At 37.9% G+C, this 23,077-nt stretch overlaps 1 protein-coding gene across 8 annotated transcripts in view; it reads right to left on the bottom strand.

Annotated features, from left to right (window-relative positions):
* Positions 1 to 23,077, bottom strand: part of PARD3 (par-3 family cell polarity regulator) — a 462,728-nt gene that overhangs the window by 141,985 nt on the left and 297,666 nt on the right. For 3 of the 8 annotated variants that reach the window (XM_075704961.1, XM_075704962.1, XM_075704963.1), the window contains 5 exons: positions 21,416 to 21,605; positions 16,310 to 16,371; positions 15,087 to 15,131; positions 8,373 to 8,600; positions 2,314 to 2,530 (listed from right to left, as the gene is read on the bottom strand). In XM_075704961.1, coding sequence (XP_075561076.1) covers positions 2,314 to 2,530; positions 8,373 to 8,600; positions 15,087 to 15,131; positions 16,310 to 16,371; positions 21,416 to 21,605 — 742 coding nt within the window. Of the gene's footprint in view, positions 1 to 2,313; positions 2,531 to 8,372; positions 8,601 to 15,086; positions 15,132 to 16,219; positions 16,372 to 21,415; positions 21,606 to 22,653; positions 22,659 to 23,077 lie in introns of all 8 variants that reach the window. The other 5 variants (XM_075704957.1, XM_075704960.1, XM_075704958.1 and 2 more) reach the window with 3 other exon arrangements.

Raw genomic sequence — 23,077 nt, 5'->3', positions numbered from 1 at the left:
TGTTACTGTCATCATTATTTTCTATTGCACAACTTCTTTCAGTGATTACTTGATATCTGTGATGTATGTCAGATGTACAGAAACCAAAGCACGTTATAGGCAGAAGTAGTAGCTTATCTTGCAGCCATAATAAAGCCCATCTCTCAAACATTATTGAGAAGCCTGTCAACAAAGCAAATCAAGCGCAGAGTGGAAATGAGGCATAATGCTTAATTCCCTCAATCAGCATTTTCCTGCTTGCCAGGAGCACCTCTCTTGGGTGGGCTGACAAGGTGCAAGCTAATTTACAGATCCAGGAGGAGTCAACTGCATCCGGATAGCACTGCTCCCACGTTAATTAAGAGGAGTCTGAAAAGTAAAGTTCACTCAGAAATGGTAGTGAGGGAAAAAAATAACTCAAGGAAACGTTGACTGTTACGAAGAGCAAAAAACAAAGCAATCATCAGATCTTCCTATCAGTCAAATTACTGTTGTTTCCAGATTAAAGATTTCAGAAGTGTTATATCGAGCATACAGACAAGGTTACTTCCTATTTAGCTGGGAGCGTCTGATTAAAAATGGTATTAATTTCCACTTTTGCACTCGGTTCCACCTAGAGCTTTCAAAGCCGTGCTGGAACACCGGACATCAGACTCTAAGGCTGGAGGGCAGAGAGGAGCCAGTGAGCCCTGCACCAAGCCAGCTCTCTGGAACATGAAGACTCCTCTCTTTGGATGGAACCCTCGGCAAGTCAGCCCTTTGCCTGAGTACCAAAGCTTGCAAGATGAAGCAGCTATCTTACAGGTCCTCTGAGTGCTGGGAATGTTATGCAAGAGGAAACAGGACTAAGAAGCTGCCCAAGCTTTCTAGACGCTGTAAACACTTTCTGACTGAACTCACAAGACAGCACTCATGGTATCCAATTAGTTACTTACAGTCCACAGAATTTACCATGTATAATTTGCCTTGACTTTGCCTGCTGTAGAAAAATGGCAAAGACTGCAGAAGAAAACCAGTCAACATTTCGTATCTCTAACCTTCCACCCTACCCCAGCGTGGGGTGCAACTCTCAGCTCCGGGCTTGAGTTTAGGCAGGCAAACACCCAGAATACGAGGGCTTCCCCGTGGGACTCGCAGGGCACCAGGCTGAAGTGCTCTCCTCCTGTCTCAAGTGTGCGACTGTCTCCTGTGACTCTCTTGGTATTCTGTGGCATGTGCTAACAACCTGATAGCATTTTGTGTTTTCTAAACACATTTTCTAACTAATATTTTTTAATTAACTAGTTTTTCTATTAGCTAATTTTGTAATACAATTCACAGACACAGAACAACTCTGAAGAACCTATGCTGTTACAACATAGGTTCAATTAATGTGTACCAGGATAAAGAAGGTTACAGGATGAAAGGTAACTGCAGCTCCACTTACAAGTTTTCAGATCAGAATCACTGTTAATAAATCTTTAAACTAATACTGGTATCTCACTTCAAAATTAAATAATGAATCACTTCATATACAAAAGAAAACAAACACTGCCTTAATATTGTTTTTTTCTTGGAAATGTATTTATTTACTCTAGCTAGCTAAAAGAAAGACTGATTTTCTTGCTCCCTCACCCCTTCCCACAAGTGATCAAAGGTGTTTGTCATGTTTCAGCATCTACCCAGAACAGCAGGGTGTCCCTCAGCAGTCTGCTCCTTTCAGATCACTTATGTCTGCTGGAGAGACGACTCCTTTCAAAAAACCTCAGCACTTGGTAAAAATCAGGTATTTCACTGACCCCTTCTCCGGACTGTGGGTTCTCGGAGCACACAACCTTATTTAGATCCTGTTTTCCTTGAGAGAGGCATACTGTTTTTCAATCTCAAAACTGATTCATCTCTTTCACATCATGCCTCTATGATACCAATCAATCTTAATAGTAAAGCAAAGAAAACCACTCATTTAGTAACACTTAAGCTTTGGGTACAGTATTAGAAACAGCACAGTCTAAGAAAAAAACAAAACCCAAAATTGTTTGACCTGTCAAAGGATATATGCACTCCTTAGACACACCAAAGACTCTTTCCAAGACCAAGCAGTTAGTCGCTTAAAACCATTTTCTCCTTTGCGCCCGCTTTAGCTGGCCAGCCATCTCCTTCTCTTCTATTCTGAGCTGCTTCCCTTCCATGACACCACTCGTAGGCTCAAATATTGAGAGATCAGCCTATATACATCATGTATATATTTGTATAGTAAAATACAGCCTCAGCAAACAGTCACAATATAAATGAATAACTAAAAGATGAAATTTCATTTTGTAATTCACTCTCACATTTGATTGCAAAGCACCTTACCTGAACATGTCTCCTAAGCCTTTCAGCATTCCTTTCTTTGCCTTAATTTTATCCTTCTCTTTATCTCGATCTTTCTTCTTTTCCTTTCCAGCTTTTTTTCTGTCACCTTTATCTTGGTTTCCATTCATCTGTCTCTCCAATGAGTGGGATGGCTGGTCACTTGCTGTGGACACAGATTCTCTACCAGATCTTGAGCTCTCCTCTGTGTCTTCCTCCACTGAAAGCACATATTAAGAAACATCAGTGGGATAAGAACAAACAACAAGTGCAGGCTTTTTGGTATATTGCATAACGTATTTTGAAACAGGATATATGCAAACCCACAAAATACTTTTTTTTTTTTTTTTTTTTTTTTTTCCAAAATCAGTATCTGCTCATGTGCGGGTTTCCTGGAATGCTCGTTTGTACTATTAAACTCCTAAAAGCAAGAAGCAAGGAATTCACGTCTGCAGAACACTCTGCAAAACATGATGCGTTCTTTGTGGGTACTCTGAATAATGTATGGATTAATTAAGAGGATTAGCAAAGTGATGTTAATTGGCCCATTTTGTTTCCGTACCCAAATCGGTTGAGGAGAGCTTTAGAAGTATCTGCAAGAAGAAACAACGGCAGTGCAGCATGCCCTGTCAGTAAATTCTTAGTAATACTCTCATAAAAATATGAAAGTCATTAAGGACCGTTAACCCTCAATACAAGCCTTAACAGACATTTTCTTCTGCTGCAAGTATCATAAAGGTTTTGTCACACTACTTCATTTCCTGGAGCAGTTTAAAACACATCATGCACCATGATTATTATTCTTGGTTGAGGTGGGGCAGCCTGGGAGGTTTGGGGGGGGAGATTCCATCCAGTGGAACAAGTAAAAACCTTTAAGGGAAGGTAACACATTCCTTCTCCGTTTCTAATCCAAGACCAAGACTCCGAGAATCCTAAAGTAATCCCAAGGTTAGACTTAACAGAGCACATGTATTTCAGAAAGTTTGAAAGAAAAATGACCAAAAGGAATAACGCATTCAAAAACTGAAAACTCCCCCAGTAGCTTAGTGAGAAAGAATTAAAACACTTCAAGCTCGTGGGTCAGAATCCTGCAACCATTTTGACTTAAGTTTTAAGGCCAAGTCCAAAAATTACACTGCATGGCTGGTAAAGCTGTGACCTTCCGGGAGCTCTAACATCTTATATTGTCACGTTTTAAGTAGGACTACACCATCTCCCAGTTTTCTAACAGACAGCACAAAGCAGCAACTGGGATCACAGATGCGTACTTTGCGCTGTCGCTTGTACCTCTAATGAATACAAAGCCTCCAAACAACTTTTGGCAGTAGAAGTTGAAAAATACAGTTTTACTTTATATATACACAGTCTATGGATTTTTTTTTTTTTTTTTTTTTACTCAATAAGATTTGGAAACGGCTATGGCTTATAGAAGGAAAAAAGAATCATTTTTCAGTTTAGCAGATGTTTACTACTACTTACTATTATTCCTACTAATATTATTGTTTCTAGACCTCCATGACTCTTCTACAGCCAATAGAAATGTGTAATTCTTTAGAAATTTCTCATACATAGACTACTGTAGAATATAAACCTTCTATTCTTAGTCATCATTCATATTCACCTTACAAGTAATTCACTGAACCTGAAAAGTCTACAAATCACTGACTGAAAGCCACTCAGTATTGACTCTTCTCTCTTTCAGATACTTGCCTGCAAAATACTGTTTATTCATTAATATTACAATACACAAACCTGTCCAACAGACTTAGTACTTATTCACTGAGTATACCAAGATTTCTATAAATATTCTCCAACCCTGGAAGATCACATAAACATATTTCAAGAAAAACATATCATTTCAGATAAATCTCAACATTAATAACTATTTTTGAATCTCAACTAGTACTCTGAAGTACAAACCATGAAGGAAAAAAAGGGGAAAAAAACCCGACAGGTCTCAGCATTTCTTGTTAACTTGTTTTCAGGACCACTATGAGTTAAGCAGGTGATACAGCTTCTCAATTGTAGGCACAGTTTTAATATTCAGATAATTATATTTTAGAAAATTAATAGGCCTGTCCCATACATGCTCTGTATTAGCTGTACTTGTACATTTTTTGGTCATAGTGTTTCTTAATCAATGTTTGGGATGATACTTAGTTATTATTAAAAGAGTAGTGGAAAACCACTTTGGAATAGAGATGCTAATTTTTTGCATGATAATTTATGGCTACAATCTGTTCCAGTTAAAACCAACTAGACATTTAAAAGACTGTACTTGCAAACGAATATAATTAGGAAAAAAAAAAGCGTTAAATTTCTAACAAATTCTGAACTCAAATGTTTACTTGGTACTTCGTTGCTAGAGTTTTAAAGATGAATCAATTTTGACCTATGGTTGTGCATATTCATATAACAATACATTAAATGAATCCTAAATATGTATTAAGTGTACTGTACTATGCTGAGTTGCTGAACAACTTGTCATAACAATGCTTCCTCTTATTATTTATTCTGCATATTCTATGGAGATAATATTGCCTCCTTTCCACACTTGTGCTGCAATAAATACTTGTCTATCATACACAGTTTGCTTGCAATTAACTCCGTAGCTTAGACTGAGCCCTGTGAACTAGGATGCCTGTTCTCCTGGAGTAAACACTGGTGCCTCTACTGCAGTAAATAGATTTCCAGTTTTCTTAAAAGCACTCTACATGAAGAAACTTGTTTCACTTTCATGCAGCACAGTCATTCTGCAATTAACATACACCTAATTACTAGTGTTTAGAACAAATGCAAATGCTGCTCAATTAAAATTCAAGCCCAGGCTACAAATGAAACTTCTAATTTTTGTTAAGTTGCAGTAATGACATTAGGTTACTGCAAAACGCAGAATGTATTTGTTTTGGTGCTGTTATTTCCTTCATTTCCTGCAACCTCCTGCCTCCCCATTCAGGATGCTGAAGCCAAAAAATTAAATTGGAGTATACTTTAAACATCAATTAAACCTGAAAATTAGTGTCATTTCATGAACCAAACTGTACTAAGGAGAACTACACAAACAGGTATTATGAAGCTGTTCTCCTAATTAGGCCATAAAATGGAAAAGATGCACATGAGGAATCAAAGGTACTTAATGTGAAGCTATTTTGCCACTAAGCTTCTAGGCCTCTTATCATGATACTTAATACAGCCCTAGATTCTAGCAATTAAGATTCAGCAAAAGATTAGAAAGCTTTGTCGATCTCTCCCAATCCAAATGCCTTGTTCTCATTCAAGACATTAAAGATAAACATTTTGCTTCCAGTCAGCTATTTCAAATATTAAGTGGGGGGAGGGAGGGAAGCAGGAAAAATGATCTGCAAAAGCTGATTTCCACAAATGTTACTTCTTTACAGCCATTAAAACTCAAATGCATCTTCTGAAATACTTTTAAAAATGTTGCCCCAGAACTGGTCACTGCTATCTGATTTTCATTTGACATTTAGTAATCTAATAGCACATTGTTCCAAGGACAGCCAGTACATTCAGAAGAGAGTCAGCCCCTTTGCCACATATGCTACCTGTATTTTTATGGCTTTCGTATATGGGGTGATGACATGTTAAGAATGCCTCTATATAATTTACCGCAGTGCTGTTATTTGCTACTCCAAAGAGGGTCACTGTCTGGAAGAAAGAAGCACTCTGAGCACTGAAACATTTGGAGGAGAACGGGGAAAAAATTCAAGTAAGACAAATGGATCTAACCTCAAGGGCAAATTGACCACCAACATGTTTGCCTGGGCTTTATAATGAGAGAAAGCCACATTTAAATTTCAAACAATTATGGAATAATTAAATACAATTAAAAAAAACTTAGGCAGTGTCATTATGGCAGCAGTAAGGCATTAGTTACGTTAGGACCAGATTGTTAAATTAGCTTCTACACATTTGCATGTGCCCAGGCTTTGTCCAGCTGAAGACACCATTTGGTAAATTCTCTGGAACCTGAGGCCACATATAATTTACACAAAGTGGAGCAGACTGCAGTGCTCTCCGTTTTAACACGGATACAGACACGCTTTCAGAAAGACAGAGCTGAGGACCTAGCATTTTGTGCTGCTCCAAGGCAACATATGGCTGGGCCAGCCCTTAAGCTCCCACAGCCACTGTGAGAAGGAGAAGACCTCGAGGACTGAGTTTTGTCCAGCCAACTTACTGTACCTGCTTTGCTACTCACCTGCTTCTATTAACACGGCACTGCAAATTTCTGGATTACTTCTTAGATGTTTTACTATAATATACGGAAGCTATTAAAACACAAGTAACTCAACAGAACGCGCAGTTCTATGCGCATAGCTTGGTCACACTTTTCTCAGCCTTTCTTTACCATGTGAGATTTGAGAACAGCCTCGCTTTTCCTCTCCCGTGACACTAAGATGGCTCTTGGTCCACCAGTGCTAGATGACTGCATCCATACAGAGAGATAAGGGCAAAGACTCACCCCATGGCATTTTGATTTCAGCCAAAAGGCTTTGTCTGGCTTTCACAACTCCCATGCAAAGGATACAAAGGTGACCCAATAATACTTCCTTGCTACTTGCATTGCATCAACAAGCTCAAAACTCCTTACAGTAATCTCATAAACTTATACGCACCTAGAAAGCACTTCATGGCAACAGTTTTGTTATATTTTTGATCAAATGAAGTTAAACCATCTGTAACTTTTGGATAAGCCTTGGATATCTGATGCCTCAAAACAGGATATTACTATCAGTGGACTCACACCAAACAAGGCCTTTTAGAAAAACATGGTCTTATGTCCCAAAAGACCATAGGCACGCAGTCTGGGAGAATGATCAGGATCACTACACATTTTCTCATACCTATTCTTCTACTGACCAGAAATAGATTGACAGCCAGCAGCACCAGACCAGCATTTAGCCTCACTGCTGCGTGAAATTGCTAGGTGCTGGAAAAGCAAAGCAGAATTAATTCCGTCCGTAACCACCTTTGAGAAAAGTGACTGGCAAAATGACCTCCCTTTCAGTCTCAGAACACTTTTAGAAACAGGCAGATTAAAAAAAAAAAAAAAAAAAAAAAAAAAGGCAGAGAGTTTTAAAAAAATAAAAGACTGATTACACAAGTAGGTTATAAAAGAATATCAGGGAATGATGCTTATGAAACAGACTTTCTGAAACTAAAAAAAATTTTAAAAGAGCAGAGAGTGAAAAATCTCTTTTCAAGCCCTTTCTGTTAGCATTCAGGCTAAATATTTTACTACTTCAACCTTCCCACCATCATCTTCATTCATAAACTTCTAACTAGCTGTAGGTTGATTAAAAAAAATTCTGCTGGTGTGTGACAAGTTGAAAGTAGTACAACATGAAGGTTAAAAATTCAATGATTTTAATACAACCCCTGATTGAGGTAATTTACCATTCATACTATTTTCATTCAATATGAGTTGTCATTTTACCAGCCCATTCTTACATAGTTCAATAATGATAAGGTTAGCTTTGAAGTGATTCTTTTATGTTAATGACATTCTCCACATGTTGGGTCATACTTCGGGTTAAAGAACTGAAAATGTAAATGAATGCCCATTAGGGTGGGTAATAGCTGATCATTAACTTTATATTTTATTAGATCTGCCAGCCTTACTCACTCTAATTAAAGGACAGTCATTTCTTTTTTTCCCCCCAGACACTACAAATGTACTCTTTCAAAGTTAGGTGCACATATTTTTGTAACATAAATTCAGTGGGTTTTTTGTCTTTCTGCATAATTTTTTTTCTAATTTACATTAGTCAATTAATTAGCTGTCTTACAGAAAATTTTCATAGTAATTTAAGTAAACACACTCCTAATAATCTTATTTCCTTATTTTAGAAAGGAAGGAAGCTGCAGAGTGTTGCAATCTGTTAATGCTATGAAGGGAAAAAGCCTGAAAAAAAATTGATGAAGAGAAGCTAGCTCTATTCTTTTACAATCCTAAAATTATCTTTACTACTTTTAATCACTTTCTAAAGGAATTAACCTATGTTGTCAACATTCTTTGTGTACAGCAATAGTTTACTTACGAGTTTCCATGCCTTCGTCATCATCATCTGCTACAGGTTTATCATATGATTTGTCTATGGCAGCTCTGAAGCTTTCATTGCAGCCTCGTCCTCGGATAATTCGTGGGCGCGGGCGGTGGAAGGGAATATCGCCATTCAGAGTCACCTCAGCAACGGCTGTCTGCAGACTTTCTAATGAGCTGGATTTCTTCAGACCTAATGAAGGCCCCACATCTCTGGTTGGGGAACCTTAGTGATTTAGGGAAGGAAAAAAAAAAAACAAAACCGTAATTAGAATTAGTATTGAGAACTGCATGCTTGATTATGCATATCCATCCTGAAAGTCTTTGGGGACACACTTAACATTATTCACATCATCTCTCAATAATCTGTAGGGAATTCTCTGCAGATTTGTTGGTCTCGGAAGTGAATGAGTATGTCAAGTCATAGTCAACGAAACGGACAACGTTAGCAATGTCTGGCTTTTCAAATCAGGGAAGAGAGACCAACATCCATGACTATTATCAGTTTGAATGATAAAGTAATCATGGGGTTTTAAAAACATAGCTCATAAAACCAGCAGAGATACATATCTATCGGCATCAAACAAAACTATTAATTATTTTTGTTCTGAGCCGCATATTTCATCTGCACTAGCAACTGATGAGGAGAGCGGATTATGGGCATGAATCGTACTGTGTTTAGAGTAACAGCCTTGCAAAGTAGCCTGACTTCTGGCTTCAAGGAACATGCTGTTTGTTATTAACCAAGTTTTAAAGACTTGCATCAAATTGCTAACAATTTCGTAATTAAATGCTTCGGAGAAATATCAGTTGGCTTGCTGGGATTTTGTGAAGTTCTTTAAAAATAATCCGTGGAAAGGACCCAATTAGTCAGGCAATACTAGTTATCCAGCTGGAAAAGAAATGCATTCCTGGCAGTCACCAGGTTGATGTTTGGGCAGCACTACAGCTGGGGCTGAGGGCAGCTCTTATTGCTGCAGCATGTCCAGAGGTGTGCCAAGACAGCCCCAGACAGTATTCTGCAAAACCTTTTCCCTATCCAGACTTTTCTTCTCAAGTTTGTGGGCTAAATGTCTACCCTCTGTTTTTAGATACACACATTCACAGTGCAAATCTGCTGACAATTGCACAATTAGATCTCATGTTATAGTTAAAACCGGGAGAAATTTTTCAGGGGAAAAAAATATCACTGTATTTATTTGAAGTTATTTTATTAAAAAATGCAGTCTAGTCTTGGCCAGATTTTCCATAGGATTTGGGGCTGGAAGGCAAGATGAGGTGGGACATCATCATCATAGCCACACTTCCTGAAGTTATGAGACCAGAGCCCTCACCTAGAATATGAAAACCTCACTTTTTCTCTACCCAAAGGGGGCAGAACAGAGAAGAGAGTTGTGGCACCATGGCATTCCCGGGTGGTGGGTTGTTACTCCGTTGATATCACTATCCTCATCTGACAGGGGCACAGAAAGATAAATTTCAAAGCCAGCCAGCATTGAGAGACAGAGCCAAGAACTGAACCTTCAGGAATACCAAACCAATGAACAATACATTTGTAAGCAAGGTCTGGTGTGAATAATGCAATAAAGGAAAATTATCTTTTTAAAGTATTTATCTCAGAATAATACAAAGCTCTGGAGTCGATCCCTATTCCTGTAGATATTAGGAGGGAGAAGAGAGATGGGATCTGTCACTGTTCTTTAACTAAGGTATGTGAAGTTACCTTACCTTGTGGAAAACTACTACTACATGAGTAAAACCAGCTTCTTTCACTATTCAGTACTGGGTGGGGAGGAAGGGGGTTGCTGGACCTACAGAAGGGATGCAGAATAACAGAGTGTTCTCCAGTCTTCTCCATGGCGTTGGTTAACTTGGTATGAGATGGAGGAAGACAGCAAACGCTTTCATTTTCAGCTATTACAGTCTGAGCAATTAGTTAAACTGAAATCCCTCAGATCAAATAAATTCAAACAGCAGCTGTCAAAGTATTCAGCTGACCTAGTGATAAGATGAACTTGTAAATAGAAACAAAACAAAAATCCTCTTTCACAGGTCTACGCAGCTCCTGAGTTTGGTTCCCCCAGCGGTCCAGCGTCCTGCTGGTTGGACCAAGGGGCCAGAAGTAAACACACCCCAACAAATGCAAACTTTTGTCTTGATGAACTCGCATCTCCTAGAAGAAGCCACCCTCACTCACAGCCCATGCGTGCTGGAGGGCCGAGGGTCATGAGGATGGTTGGGGGCACAGCGCAGCTGCTGGGGTGAACAAGAGCAGCCAGCTGGGACAAGGGGGGTTGATGGCTTCCCAGCTGTGCAAACAAACTGCAGTCCAGGTTCACCAAACTTCTGAACATGCGCTGAAGTCTAACGCAAGTATTTTTACATAACACTCTCTTTACCAAGTAAAAGAACTCCAATTTAGACAGTGCCCTATAAAACTAACCACTTTCTAGCATATGCCAAAATTCTGCTACTCCCCTACTAATGCCAGCAGTACACAAGAAATGAGATTTTATTTTGGTTTTTACTTTTCTAGATTGTGTTTTGTTAAAAACAGTCCATGAGACAGGAAAAATGAATGCAACATTTTGAAGGAAAAAAAGAGGAAACGGGACAATCATATATGAACAAGCTGTTTGACAGATTCAATTTCATATACAAAAGGAAAGGGTATCCTCTTACATGGCAACTTACTGTAAACTTCCTTATTCCAGATTCTGCTTTGCAACCTTGAAATGAAATGCTCATATATCTTTTCCTAATTACTGAGTGGCTCTTTTTGTAAACAGTAATTATAAAGAAGGCATTTACGTGCCCATTTATGTTCGTAAAGGACATTAAAAAAATTCCATTTCCTGCCACCCAATACAGATCTTTGTGAGAACTGTATTTAGGTAAGTTGTGCTCTCCCAAAGGAAAAGCCAGATGAGATAAGACCTAATGTTCCTTGAGTACTGTAAAACTAATAACGGATTACAGAAATGATAGGAATACTTATTGAACTTGGGTGGCCATGAAGACAAATGTGGACAGGTTGCAGAATTTGAAAGAGGGAAATGTCCTTTCGCAAGCAAATTAAGCACCGTGATCATAAAGCTATGTATATTTTAATACCTTCACTATATTCTATGGCCACTTCATAGCAAGTCTACTATTTCCAAAATACATAGTTAAGCCTCCCTGTAAATTGAGTGAGTTCAGAATTTATTACGAGAATTCACCACCCAGAAAGTGAGCTGTTTACCCACAATCCAGTGAGAAACAGCAAACTTTCTTCAGAATTGATTCTGTTTAAAATTTATGAGTCACATCAAAACCTTGTTTTCTAAATACAAAAATGTCAGCAGTTTCTTCCAGCCTTTACAGTGCTGGTGGTAATCATCAGAAATGTTATCTGCTCAGAACGAGTTCTACTTCTATTTTGACACCAGAATTTAAAGCAGAAAAAAAGAAGAGAAAAAGATACATCTACCCAAAGCATCTTTGTATGACTGAGGGATAAAAGGGATTCTTTTATCGTTTTAAAAATTTGAAGTTTATCAAAATTTTCCCTTCCAACAATTTCATTAACAAATACCCTCTGAGGTCGATCCATCCCTCTGTACCACAGCAGTCCTCCTACTGCGCCTGCCTGAGGTGCGCAGCCTCCCCGCAGGCTCCGCGCGCTCGCTGAGCCGTAGGGCTCTGCTCTACCCGCCACCCCCCCGACCCTTCTCTCGAGGGCTTTCCAGGGTGCTCACGGCACCCCGCCAAGCACAGCCCCTGCCCACCACACATGCTCACCGCTCCCTACGTCCCCAGCCGGCCAGCCCTGGGGGACAGCGGCCAAACCTTGCGCTCCAGGCCGTGCAAGCACCCTCCCCTCATGCACGAGTGTGCCAGCGTCGTGTGCGTCTGCTCTCCCACGGCACAGACAGCCCCCACCACCTAAGTTCACAGCACACAGAGATCCAGCGAGACATTTCATACACGTAGATGACATGAATTGACCAGCCGGGTTAGCTCAGCTGGTTAGAGCACGGTGCTAATAACGCCAAGTTCACAGGTTCAATCCCTGCTCACTGCAGGGGGGTTGGGCTCGATGATCTCTCAAGGTCCCTTCCAACCCAAAGCATTCTATGATTCTATGAAGCCTACGTGTTGCTCCCTGCTCCAAGCCCTTTGTTCTTCCCTTGTGCGGACGCCATTGCAACTCATTGTGCTTCCACTTCTCTCACCTTATGTCAAGTATTTACACGGTGCCACAAATCCGCCTGGGCGATTTGCACAGGCCAAAAGCATGGTGCCAAAGGATATATGATGTTTCTTTCAGTGTTCCCTTCAGTGACTAATTTTAAAGGCTATAAAGTAAATTTTTCATCAGCGCTTTCTTTTAGATGATTTAAAATGACAATTTTGTTTCTTTCTGAAATGTTATTTTTATTAACTCTCAGGTTAAATATTACCAGCAACTGATGCCAAAAACTTCCCTTGATTTGATTAAACCAGTTTTGCAAAGGCACAAAGTCTACTTTCTAAACACTTTCTTAAAGGACCTTAGCAGTGCGTCTATTTATTTACTAACATCTGCTCCATTAGATTTGATAAATTCTTCTATTCCTAGTTCAATTCATACACTAAAAGAATAACATTTTGGCTGGGGAGAGCAGGGGAGGAATAGAACAAGCAACTGCATCAAAAATAGTTTAGTTTTGGTTCCATTTAATAAAACAGTTTATTTAAAAAGCACTGTGTAAAAATAAATAAATAAACAATTTAAATAAATGTTCCTTGATTTTTCTTCTTTCTTTTTAATTTTCACAATATGTACAAGGAAAAATAACCACCTAGAACTATAGTATGCCTGGGACTCAATAAATGAGCCATGCTCAATTGCTACTGAATATACTTCTAACCTCTAGGATGAACTGTAAACACTACAAGGATTAGGCACTTCAAGTGAACTATAGAAAGAAAAATAATTAAAAATCTATTATAGTAACGAGGGCTGGCGAGTTCTACACTCTCCTTTTCAGCCAATACTATGAAGCCCAACTTTGACTGTAACAGAGTTTGTTTTTATTTTTCCTAAAGTAAATATATGCTGAAGTTTTCTGGCTTCTGGAGTTCATTCAAACATAGTTCACCACACATTTTAAGCATTTTTTTTCCTTAGAAACGGACAATTTTTAAGCCAAACTACAGTAAGTGGTCTGTTTAACAACCACATCCATCTTCACTAATGGGAGAAATCCAGTGTTTATACACAAAACTTGGTTAAAAACACACAAGATAAATAAAAGTACAGTAAAAGGTGTTTTTCCTTTTTTCCAGCCACTAAGCTTGCTGCGCAAAGAATATGGAATTGCTTAGTTCAGATGGTTACGGTCATGCTCTTTCACCCAACTTGTCTGACTTGCCTCTTTTTTGGAATTTAATCCAGGTGTTACACATGGAGAAAAACTACACTCAATTAATACCACTCTCTATTGATACCACCAAAACCACTATGCACTTTTAAAACCTAAGCATCGTATTTTACTAAAACACACAGGTTTTACACCATTCTAACTGCATCCCATTCAAATAGGCACGCTAATATGAAAATGAAAAATAATTTACAATGATTTTGAGTTTGATCTGTAACTCCTTTTTATGTGAATAATGCTCAGGAGTGAAGGCAGTTCCTAAGCACTGATTCTTAGCACGACCATTAACACGATTCATACATTCACACCCTAATGGCTTTAATCCTTCAAAACATTCGTGTATTTTAATTTTGTGTACTCGTTCTCAATTTGTAAAGCTGCAAGTCTGTGGCCATATTCTGCAACATTTTAAGTACTAGAAGTACTAGCTGTTTAAATAAAACTTACAATTTTATCACTCGATTACTTACAGCTTTTCAGTATTCCTACTCATGTTGTAAAGTGTGGTTAAACAGAGATGCAGTTATGAATTATTAATTGTAAATTCTGTATGGAATGCCCTACTCCCCAAATCATGCTAAAATACATAGTATTTTTAGGGTAAAAAGGTGAATTGTTCCTAATTAGAGCTAAGTAATGTTACAGTGTCCTCTGGATCTAGCCTAATTAAAACAGCATTCCAAAGGTCAAAAGCTAACTTATATTAATAAAACATAAAGGTTCATAATTGCATGGTGCATTATTTTAATTACTAATAAAAAATATGCTTTGAAAGCTATTTCTCATTATCACTGTGTGAAACATTACGATCGATGGTATGTGGAAAAGATTCTATTTACATATTCTTTTGTTCTCTTACGATGCTCGGGTTTCAGCTCCAAAGGCAAATCAACTTGCACTAATAATCTTCAACTCAACTCACAACATGCATCTGACGACCACTTAAGGCAAAGGTAGCAGTTTTCTAATTAAAATAATTATTTCCAAGCACTGTGTTAGCACTGTAATAGCCAAACATTCGACCCTTCTACATCATCTCTCTGTGCATTAGTTTGAAGCTAGGAGAAGATTTTCCAAGATTTTTCTGAAAGGACAAAAAGTTCAAACAACTGTGAATATTTATGAGTTCAAAGTGTAGAAACAGGTGTCTACGTACCATCATATGTACGACCTGCTTGAATACACTACCCTAGATACTTATCTCCATAGCGAATTTTTCATACAATTTGACTGGCAGTTCTGTAATTGTGGTAAGCTGCTTTGACCAAGGTTTCTATAGCAACAGCCTTACTGTCAATTCTTACCTGTTTTCTGGTCATCCATTGTACTGAGCTTAGTCTCGTCAGCTACTGTTAAAAGGTAAATGTATAACGGTTAGCCCAGTTAGTGCCCATGCCCCACATGCATCCAACATTCCTTCTGTTTTGCATACTGTTTGTTCAAGTTAGGGGACCTTAGCAACGTCATACTTCATGCAAATAAACTGCAACAGTAAGCAAACATTCTGGGTAGAAATGGCGGCAAACTAGTAACCTTCATGCAATGTCAGTCATGTTCACATCACAGGCAGGTACAATATGTTATTTACACGTTAGCACATCACAACTAGTCAAGACAAGTCGATACCACCAACCTTACTGTCCCCTGAGGAAGTTGGTGAATTAGGGCTTGCAGTTAAGATACTCACAATTATGGTAAAGGAGCGAATCGTATTATATTTTATTACTCCAAGTAGGGAATTTTGTGTGTTTAAACAATCAAAACTCACTGTTACTAGAGTCTGCACTTCAGAATCTAAATTCAGTGGCAGAAAAATAGATGGGCTTGTTAGCAAGTACTTATTCTCAGTTGTTTTATCAGTTAAAATTATTATAGTCGATTGCCTGTCTTAGCTGCTGCTATGTTATAGGGCTTCTGATACAAATATTAAAACTTGGGTCTCAAACAGATGTCAGAATAGCCCCATTTTCTAATTCTGAATGAACTCTTAAAAAAAAAATACTCACATCTTTAATATCCTAATCAAAATCCATCTACAAAATGAGAGACTATGAAGGATCTTTAAGGCTAATTGTATTATAATCACGAACTGAGAATAATCCTGTCTATCCAGAACCACAGCATGGTAGAGTTTTACGCAGTTATTCTATATGGAATGGTAAATGCACTTTTCACCTCCATTTTAATAAATACTTTCAATGTTTATGTACAACCGTATATCCAGAGGGCTACGATATTTAAGTGTATGGACATTTACAAGCGCTACGAACAATACACAGGCCACTTGGCCATTCACATTAAGAATACTTTACTTCCCACCAGTAGACATTAAATGCAGTAGTACTGCGCATAAACAATGTGTTTGGAATTACAAAATCTACATACTTACAACATGAAAATCAGGTTCAAATAAAACAATTGAAAAAATATCACTCACTACCTAGATCCATGCTTTTGGATTTTCGTGTTTTAACAAACTCCAACTGACTGGCATCTGAAAATTGCTTTGTACGCTTTTCTGACATGCTCTGGCGTCCAAAACCCTCTCGCTGGAAGGCAAGCACTGGATCAACATCTGGACTAAGAGTGCTGTAGGAAGGGAAAAAAATCATGCGAACATTTATCAAGATCACGCAACCTTTCACTCTGCAGAGAAAAGCATTTATTTAGCACGTGACTTCTACCAACGATAAAGTGCACATTTTTAAAGAAACCATTGCAAGTAGTCAGCTACACACACGATGGATTTGTTTTACTGCATCGAGCAATTCTATTTAAAAAGTATATAAAGAATTTCACTGATGAGCTTTAATGAAAGATATACATATCTGGTGCACTATACATATACTGTCAGAATGTAAAGCCCCAACACAGGAATAATTTGAGGGAGAATAAAAGAGTTCCTTTTTCTTCATGAGAAACAAATACATTTTGTCAATAGCAAACTATCAGATTTTTCTTCATCACAAAATGTTTTTAGTAAAGCATAGATAGAATCTGTCCTTCCTGGAGCCCACAGAATTTTAAGCTTCTTCATTTAAAGACTTTGCATTAAAATTTCTCTCCATATGTGAAATTGTTTGTAAATATTTCACAGCATCTCCTGGTTTTAACCTGGCTATGACAGACAAACATATTTTTACTCCTTACTTTCCTACAGAGCAAGTATTTGCCACAACGCTCCACCACTAAATCCGAAATGGGGGTAACTGGACTGAGTTTTGGTCTCTTCTGCAGGCTTCCTGCATGACCTTGGCTGAGTGAGTCAGGTCTTCAGTGAGCAGTGATCGGCGTTTCACCATGCTCCATCAGAAGCATGCTGAAAATAGTTTTATTAATATTGGTCAAATGTTGGCAGAATCATGAATGCAAGAATGCAGGCAAAATTGGTGTGCAAGCTAAACGCTAGGCTTGCAATGTGTCACCATGGGCACAACCATGTTAAAAACAATAAAAATTAAAAAAAAAAAAAAAGCAAGATTGCTTATTGCTACTAAACAATATGAAAGGAAATTCACACAAAGATCTTCTGACTTCTGGAAAAGGGGTAAGTATTAAAAAGTGCCTGAAGGCAAGCCCAAAGAATTTAGACTTCTACTTCAGCTGGCACAAAAAGAAATCAAAAGCATGAAATACTGGAAAAAAAAAAAGAATAATATTTTGCACCATTGGTATCTATCCTATAGGAAAAAGATCCCTCAAAATTCCCCCTTTGACTGTTGCACTTCAAGGTAAAAAAAGCTAAATCTTTTGTCACTGAGATGTCTAAATAGGCTAAATGCTATTGAAAATATTGTATACATACATGTTACCATTCAGTAATATGTTTCAAAAGAATTATTTTCTACTTTAATGGCTAAGTATAATATACATCTCATACCTAGTAAGAAAAAGGCAAATAGTGCATTTCTGCAGAAACCAACTTATACTCTTAAATTCTGCAACACGTCCATGTTTATGTATGCCATGTACTATAATTTATGGAAGCATCTTTGATCAAGAAACACCTGGGTATTAGGCACAACAGTGAAGAGAGGTAAGAAAAAGTGTCCAACGGCATCAAGTACTATAAAGGATGAAAATCACTATCCGCGTTACCAGGCAGCCTAGAAGAAATTCAGTCCAGTAGTGGCAGATTTACAAATAATAAGATATGTGCACGTGACAAGCACATAATACTTAAGTGAGAGCAGGATCAGAGCTTATATGAATAAAGTCAATGTCAAGTGCCTTTTGACTTTAATGTTTCTGGCTCAGGCTCATAATGTTTTACATTTAATTACTGCAACTATTTCAGAGATGTCTGCACAATTTAGCAATGTTTTGAAGCATATGCTTAAAAGCTCTGATGAATCAGAGCCCGAACTCAAAAATAACTATTTAGTCCTCACACTCACTCCCACAAAATAGGGAAAAAATTATCTCCACATGATAGAAAGATAAAACAGACAAGGCCAATATACACTTCTAGCATTTCCAGCAGCGCAACACGTAGCTGAATAAGAACCACCTAAGTCTGAAAACGTCCGCCGAGTGAGTCAACTGAACTTACAGGGTTTCAACACCTTTCATAATCAGATCATAAATGACTTTCCCAAGGCCACACAGGAGTTTCTGGCTCACTGCTAGTCAGCCCTGTCTCTGAAGGCCAGAAAAATGTGGTATTACTAAGCGAGAGTTTTCTCTAGCAACATCTGCTAACACAGCTCACGTTAGTTAAAGAAGACCGGCTTCATCTTGCCGAACAAAATGTATCCTGTGACACTTTCTTCAAAAAGGGTGAATCTCTAAAACTATTTGTTTTGGCTGTATGCTCCCTTTTTTCATCTGAGCTTGCTTTGATCCGCATATTTAAAGCTTCTAATAAAGCTGAGTATCATTTGGATGTAAACACAGTGTGCACATATATATTCCACTTGAAGTCCTAAGAACAGAGTAAAACTCCAAAGTTAAATAAAACTTGAAAAGGGCACCACAGGTCCCGGAGAGAGCAGTGGGGTCTGGACTCAGCATCAGCAACTGGGAATTCTGGAGATCGGATCCCAGCGTTCCCACTGCCACTGCCTTCAGGGGCTTTCTCTCTGCTTCCCTTATCAGCCCTTATCACACCTACCTTCCACGCACACTTATCAGGGGCATTATTACTCCGTGTTTGCACAGTATCCTGCATTCTAAAGGCACTACTTAGCACCAAAAACTACTTGCCGTCTACCATCACGACATTCCATAGCTTTTTACAGTACAGATATCTGAGCCTTATGTAGAGCCATCAGTTTTCATGTCCTGGTTTATTTCTATTATTAACGACCCAAGAGCGTGTTTCAGTAACTAAGGAGCGGATCACAGGAGTTTGAATGGATGTACATTGCCTAAAAGTATTGAAAAGCCCCCATGAAGATCCATAACTGGAAAAGCCAATGAACACAGAGGAGGAACTAACGCCCCTAAAAATGCCTCATTTTAATATTTTTCAACTACCCTAATAAAAGACAGAAAGTGAATTTAGTGCAAGTCATTAAGCAATGCCAAATGCAATTTACTATATTCTAGCATACTTAACAAATAAGATTTCTGGAATGACAGCTGATCCTTAAAAGAATGTAACCGTCTTTTGACCCTCGATGTTATTAAAGTTCCACTTATTAATCCTGTCTTATTGCCCCTTTGTTTTCATAACATTTTCATCAAGGATTAGGGAGATATTGTGAGGCTGGAAAAGCTTACATTTTCTTCTGTGATTCAGAACAGCTGCCATTCTTGTTTGGATAACCCTTCATCCATATTCTTAGTTTTACCCTTTGTGCCTTCCAGCCAAATCCTACAATGCACCTTCGTTTTACAAGTCTTCCTTCATCCATTAGCAGCAGGAAATTAATGCAACAATCTAATTCTACTGCTATTTACTTTTTTACAAATAGAATACATTAGATAGTAAGGCGCTGCACTGATCTACTCTTTTGATCTACTCTGCAATTGTACCCAAAGACCTTTACAATTTCTTATAAAGACACACTTTTAAAGGTTTTGAGCGTGATCAATTCCACAATATCTAATCCCTATTTTCTTTGCTGTTACTTTCATTTTCAAAGAAGTATATGAATAGCAAGATACGCTGCAGAAGTAAATGTAAAAGCATCTGCAGGTTTCAAATGGGCTCTTACTTTATGCTGTAGGTTTCTGCTCATATTCAGCTAAAAAAATTCCCTCAGCAATAAGCTATTATGTGCAGCCTTGAGTACTATTCTATTTACATGTCTCGGATTCTCAGCTCTAAAAGCTTTTACAAAAGATAGATGGACTCTTCAAGGGCCCAAATTACAGGTATGACTTGTCCAAAAGAAGAGCTGCAACATTAAAAAAAATGCAAATGAGGATGAAAAAAAATTACCTTTTTATACAATCATTAAAACATGCTTAAAATAGAGAACTCAATTCCTGGATGTGAGATGAAATAAACTAATATAAAGCAAAGAAGAAGCTGACAGGTGCATATCAGCTGGCAGGTGCTATTGCCGTTTTATTAAGATACTGCTGACACATTCATAACAGGCTCAAGAGACAAGAAAAATAAGAAAATTCATATACTTCACACCATTTGTGGTAATTATCTAGCTTCAAGAAGTGGCAGTGTACAGGGATGGGCTTTTATTTTGCTATTACTATAGATAATTACAGGACTTGCAAATTAAATCTTAGATCTGTATTAATTGTACTAACTAAGCAATAAACAGTATTTCTTTGCCAGGAACCTAAGCAAGTCAATAATGGAGCTCAATGCATTTCTCATTAAGACTCTAATATTAAAATGGATAAAAGTAATTAGAGAGTCAACCTAAGACTCACAGAAATTATTTTTTACTATAGATTAAACGTATAAAGTAAAGTAACTTTCCACAGTTTTAAATGTGGAAGGATTACATTCCGTATTTTTAAATGTGGAACTATTACAGTACACTGCCGTTGCATGATACTTACAACTCATATAATGATATGAAAGGTATTTCTTCATGCATAATAAAGAAATATTAACTAGTTCTTCTTGCACAGGCATTAACACGGGGACAAAACAAAGCGCTGCCCTTTCCTCTAAGCAGATTTTAAAATTGCTGTAAATTATTAGGAAAATCAAGAAAGTATACAGAAGTATTGAAAGGCTCCTAGATATACACTGGAATATAAGAATAAAATCTTTGTTTTATAGACTTAGAAATATTTACAGTGAGGTTTATAAATTAGAATTTCCAATTGGAATTGTTGTTTCATCTTTCATAAACTCAAGTGTTTAAATTTTGCAAAGTTTTTTATATAAAAGCTAGCTCCGTTGGCAACTAAATTAATATTAAATCATCGAATTAACACAGCTATATACTGATTTTGTCTTAAAAACAATTAGCAACATTTCCACAAATGGGCTTTGACAGGGCACAAAACTGCAACCAGAAGTAGGAAGTCTAACAAATTATCTGTACAGACTTCCTTCCTGAAACAGGGACAATTACCAGTTTGAAAATAGCGAAATCTAAATGTGATGAAAAAAAAGAACATTAATATTAGCAGCAGCCAAAAATTAAACTAAAGACAAAGATGTATCTGCAGTCATCTCTTTTTTCCTTCCACGAAACCATGCTCTTACCAGTCTGTTGACTCATTAATTGCAGCTTTAGCCCATCCACCAGCATCAACAGTGCCAAACCCAACATCATCGTGGGAACTGGACGACGACTGGTCAGACAGATGAGGAGGCAGTACCGAGAGCCTATCATCTTCGATAATGACAGTGTCATCTTGGGGCATGTTCACTGTTGGAGACAGCTGATATTTACCTGAACAATAAAAGGGAGAAAAACCCCAAAAACTAAATAATGGCAGGAAGTGCCTTGAATAATATATGATCACAGCTGATAAAATGTCATGTCAAACTGCAATGCTACTGATAAGAGCGACACAACACAGATAACAAAATTAACTATGTCTCACTTTATACGCATCTTCCCATGCAGAGGTCTGAAAAGTAATATACACCAGTTGTATCTGTGGCCTCCTGCAAGAAGATCACAGAATCACAGACGAGTTGAAGTTGGAAGGAACCTCTCATTTGGTCCAACCCTGCCCTGCTCAAGCAGGGACACCTACAGCCAGTTGCCCAGGACCCTGACCAAATGGCTTTTGAATATTTCTGCTCCACCACATCCCTGGGCAACTTGTGCCAGTGCTTGCTCACCCTCACAGTGAAAAAGTGTTTCCTGATGTTCAGAGGGAACCTCCTGTGTTTCCATCTGTGCCCACTGCCTCAGGTCCTGTCACCGGGAACCACTGAAAAGCACCTGTCCCAGAAGGTAGTATCTTCTCTTGCATCAAATCGTTTGGTAGAAACGAAGAATGAGTTCAACAGGGACTAACGGAGCGCATCACTCCTGATCAATCATGCCCTCATGAAATTTGAGACTTGTTTGACTGCTATTGGGAACCTGGAAATCTTTAATAATGCCTCCACAAAAGTAAGAATTGTGAAAGGTGGTGAGAACTCATGGTTAAAGCTAAATGATTCCAGATTTTCATTCTCTTCTTTAAAAAATAATCTGGAGGCACACATGCAGGATTTGCAAAAAAAATTTACCTAATTCTAGTACCACCAAATTCAAGTAAGTTTTAACACTGTTGTTAAAATGCTTAAACTAGAGCCATCACATATATGAGAGAGACATAATAAAGACTCAACATTATTCTTTGTTCAGTAGCAGACTTCATTGGGTTAATTTGTGAGGGTAGCAGTTAAAAGAGGATGTTTAGAGGATTCTTACAAACTAGTAAAACACTGTTTCCAAGTAAAAACCAGTTTTAATGTGCATATAAATATTATAAACCCACTACCACTGCTGCTTTTATAGGGACAAATATACACACATAATTATATTTTCCAGTAATCATTTCAATGCATAAGATTGTATAACAATTTTCAAACTGCTGTATAAAAAGCAGAAGCAACTTTTAAACCTACAGAAAACTCTACGCCACCAAAACAGACTAAAAAGCTATAAAGAATATCAGAAGGAATATTTTCATTGCAATGCCTTGTAACATAACTATGGTTTAAACTGAATAAATCTATTTTTCAGGATGCTTGCATGAGATAGAGAGTTGGGAGGATGGGGGTTATATAATATTTGGATGACAGTAGGAATATAGAATTATCACCATTTAAAATTGTAACTTGGAATAAACAGAAGTTATTTCAGTATCTGGAAACACTAAGCTAAAACTTGCTCTGAGGAAAACAAAGATTTGCAAATTATTT

This window comes from Pelecanus crispus, chromosome 2 (genome assembly GCF_030463565.1).
Source record: "Pelecanus crispus isolate bPelCri1 chromosome 2, bPelCri1.pri, whole genome shotgun sequence".
Classification (NCBI taxonomy): Eukaryota; Metazoa; Chordata; class Aves; order Pelecaniformes; family Pelecanidae; genus Pelecanus; species Pelecanus crispus.
This window is presented reverse-complemented; position numbering and strand designations above follow the sequence as displayed.